Source organism: Triticum aestivum, chromosome 4B (assembly GCF_018294505.1).
Source record: "Triticum aestivum cultivar Chinese Spring chromosome 4B, IWGSC CS RefSeq v2.1, whole genome shotgun sequence".
Lineage (NCBI taxonomy): Eukaryota > Viridiplantae > Streptophyta > Magnoliopsida > Poales > Poaceae > Triticum > Triticum aestivum.
This window is the reverse complement of record NC_057804.1, coordinates 258,575,227-258,576,628: the sequence shown is the minus strand read 5'-3', so window position 1 is coordinate 258,576,628 and position 1,402 is coordinate 258,575,227. Positions and strand designations below refer to the sequence as shown.

General features: G+C 56.6%; 1 protein-coding gene across 1 annotated transcript; it reads left to right on the top strand.

Moving 5' to 3' along the window:
- Positions 1–13: 13 nt before the first annotated feature.
- Positions 14–1,159, top strand: LOC123090076 (vegetative cell wall protein gp1). The gene is made up of 3 exons (XM_044511544.1): positions 14–217; positions 354–659; positions 755–1,159. Exons 1-3 carry the CDS (start codon positions 14–16, stop codon positions 1,094–1,096), a joined length of 852 nt encoding a protein of 283 aa, XP_044367479.1. The 3' UTR covers positions 1,097–1,159.
- The last annotated feature ends 243 nt before the right edge of the window (positions 1,160–1,402 follow it).

Genomic DNA, 1,402 nt, shown 5'->3' with positions numbered 1-1,402 from the left:
ACCTTCTGCCGCGATGCCTCCGCCTCGCCCCCGTCCAACTTCTGTCGCGCGGCCGCCGTCTGGCCCTGCCCCCCGTCCACCTTCTACTGCGCCGCCACCGCCCAAAATCCCGGCCATCCCGCGCTGCGCACCGCCGACACCTTCCTTCCTAATTTGCCCCGCCACCGGCCTGGGCTCGCTTCGCACCTGCCCTGCATCTCCGGTGCCTTCGCCGCAGGTGGATTCCACCCCCTTACCCGGATCCGCCACCCATCCACGATCCGGATCGAGCCTCTGCCACGGGTGAACCCCATCCTCCTCCCATGGGTGAACCCCATCGAGGTGGCCTCCAAGGCCCTGGCCCTGGCCCCTAGCCGTCCTCCCGCAGCTGCCCGGCGTTAGATCTGTGTGTCACCGTCCCGGGGGCGTCCTCTCCGTCCCGGGTCACCGGCGACTCTTCCCTCTCCTCCCCGTTCTTCCACCTCCTCCCTTCCATCCCTGGCCACTACAGAGCGTCCCGGGTCAACAGCCACCGCGTTGCCATTCGCCTGCCTAGCCTCTCTCTGGCTCTCCACCGTCAACGGGTGGGCGACAAAAAAATTGCAGGCGCGCAGGCTGCATCTGACGGCCGTCGATGGTCACATGTCGGACGAGCCCAACCGTGCAATACGCCAGAGCAGGTTGTGCAGTACTTTTTGAAAATTTCTGTAGTTTATTTGTTATAGATGCGCGATTCACTTCTTCAGCCACCTCTTTCTTGCTGTTCACTTGTCAGGATAGAGAAGTACGATGGTGTGAACTACTTCGATGGGAGCAGCAGGGGAGTCGAGGTGGTGTTTCTGCCTCTGGATGTCGTAGTCGTGCGGTTCGGCTGTGCCCCATTGCGGCTTGGTATTTTCCCTTTCTTGCTGATAGGTGCTTCAGTGCAGTTGGCTTGATCGAAGATGAGGTTCGGCTGGTTTGTGTATGCTGGTCAGGGTCTCTTGTACATGCAGCTCACAGCGTGATGTTCGCGCAGCTCACCATCGTCAGGCTCGCAGCTTCATTTGTTGCTGGCAGGGTCGACGCAACTGGACCCAGGACATACGGCTTTGATTTATTTTTCATTTTGTTTTGAGTGGGTTTTATGTAAATTTATAGGGATGTGTTTGGTAAGTTTTAAAAACTACTATTCGAGTTCTCCTTTGTTGCTCGGGAAAAAAAGAACTTTACTTTCAGGGTACGCACGGTGGCAGAGAACTTTGGTTTGCAGCTCACTTCGGTTTCCCCTAGCAGCTCACTTTGGTTTTACTTGCCTACGCTGCAGTGCAGTTCGTTGCAGCTCACTCCAAATGTTAAAATTCCAGGGTACACACGGTGGTGGATAAAAAAACAAAAAGAATGGTTCACTCCCCTTGTCCTAGCGGTCAGCTCGCCTCGTCCT

Excerpts from the sequence above, each read along its gene's own strand:
- LOC123090076 (XM_044511544.1), top strand. The coding sequence starts at position 14 with ATGCCTCCGCCTCGCCCCCGTCCAACTTCTGTCGCGCGGCCGCCGTCT. Across the intron at positions 218-353 it reads CTCCGGTGCCTTCGCCGCAG|CCGTCCTCCCGCAGCTGCCC; the intron begins GTGGATTCCACC and ends CCTGGCCCCTAG. Across the intron at positions 660-754 it reads CGTGCAATACGCCAGAGCAG|GATAGAGAAGTACGATGGTG; the intron begins GTTGTGCAGTAC and ends TTCACTTGTCAG.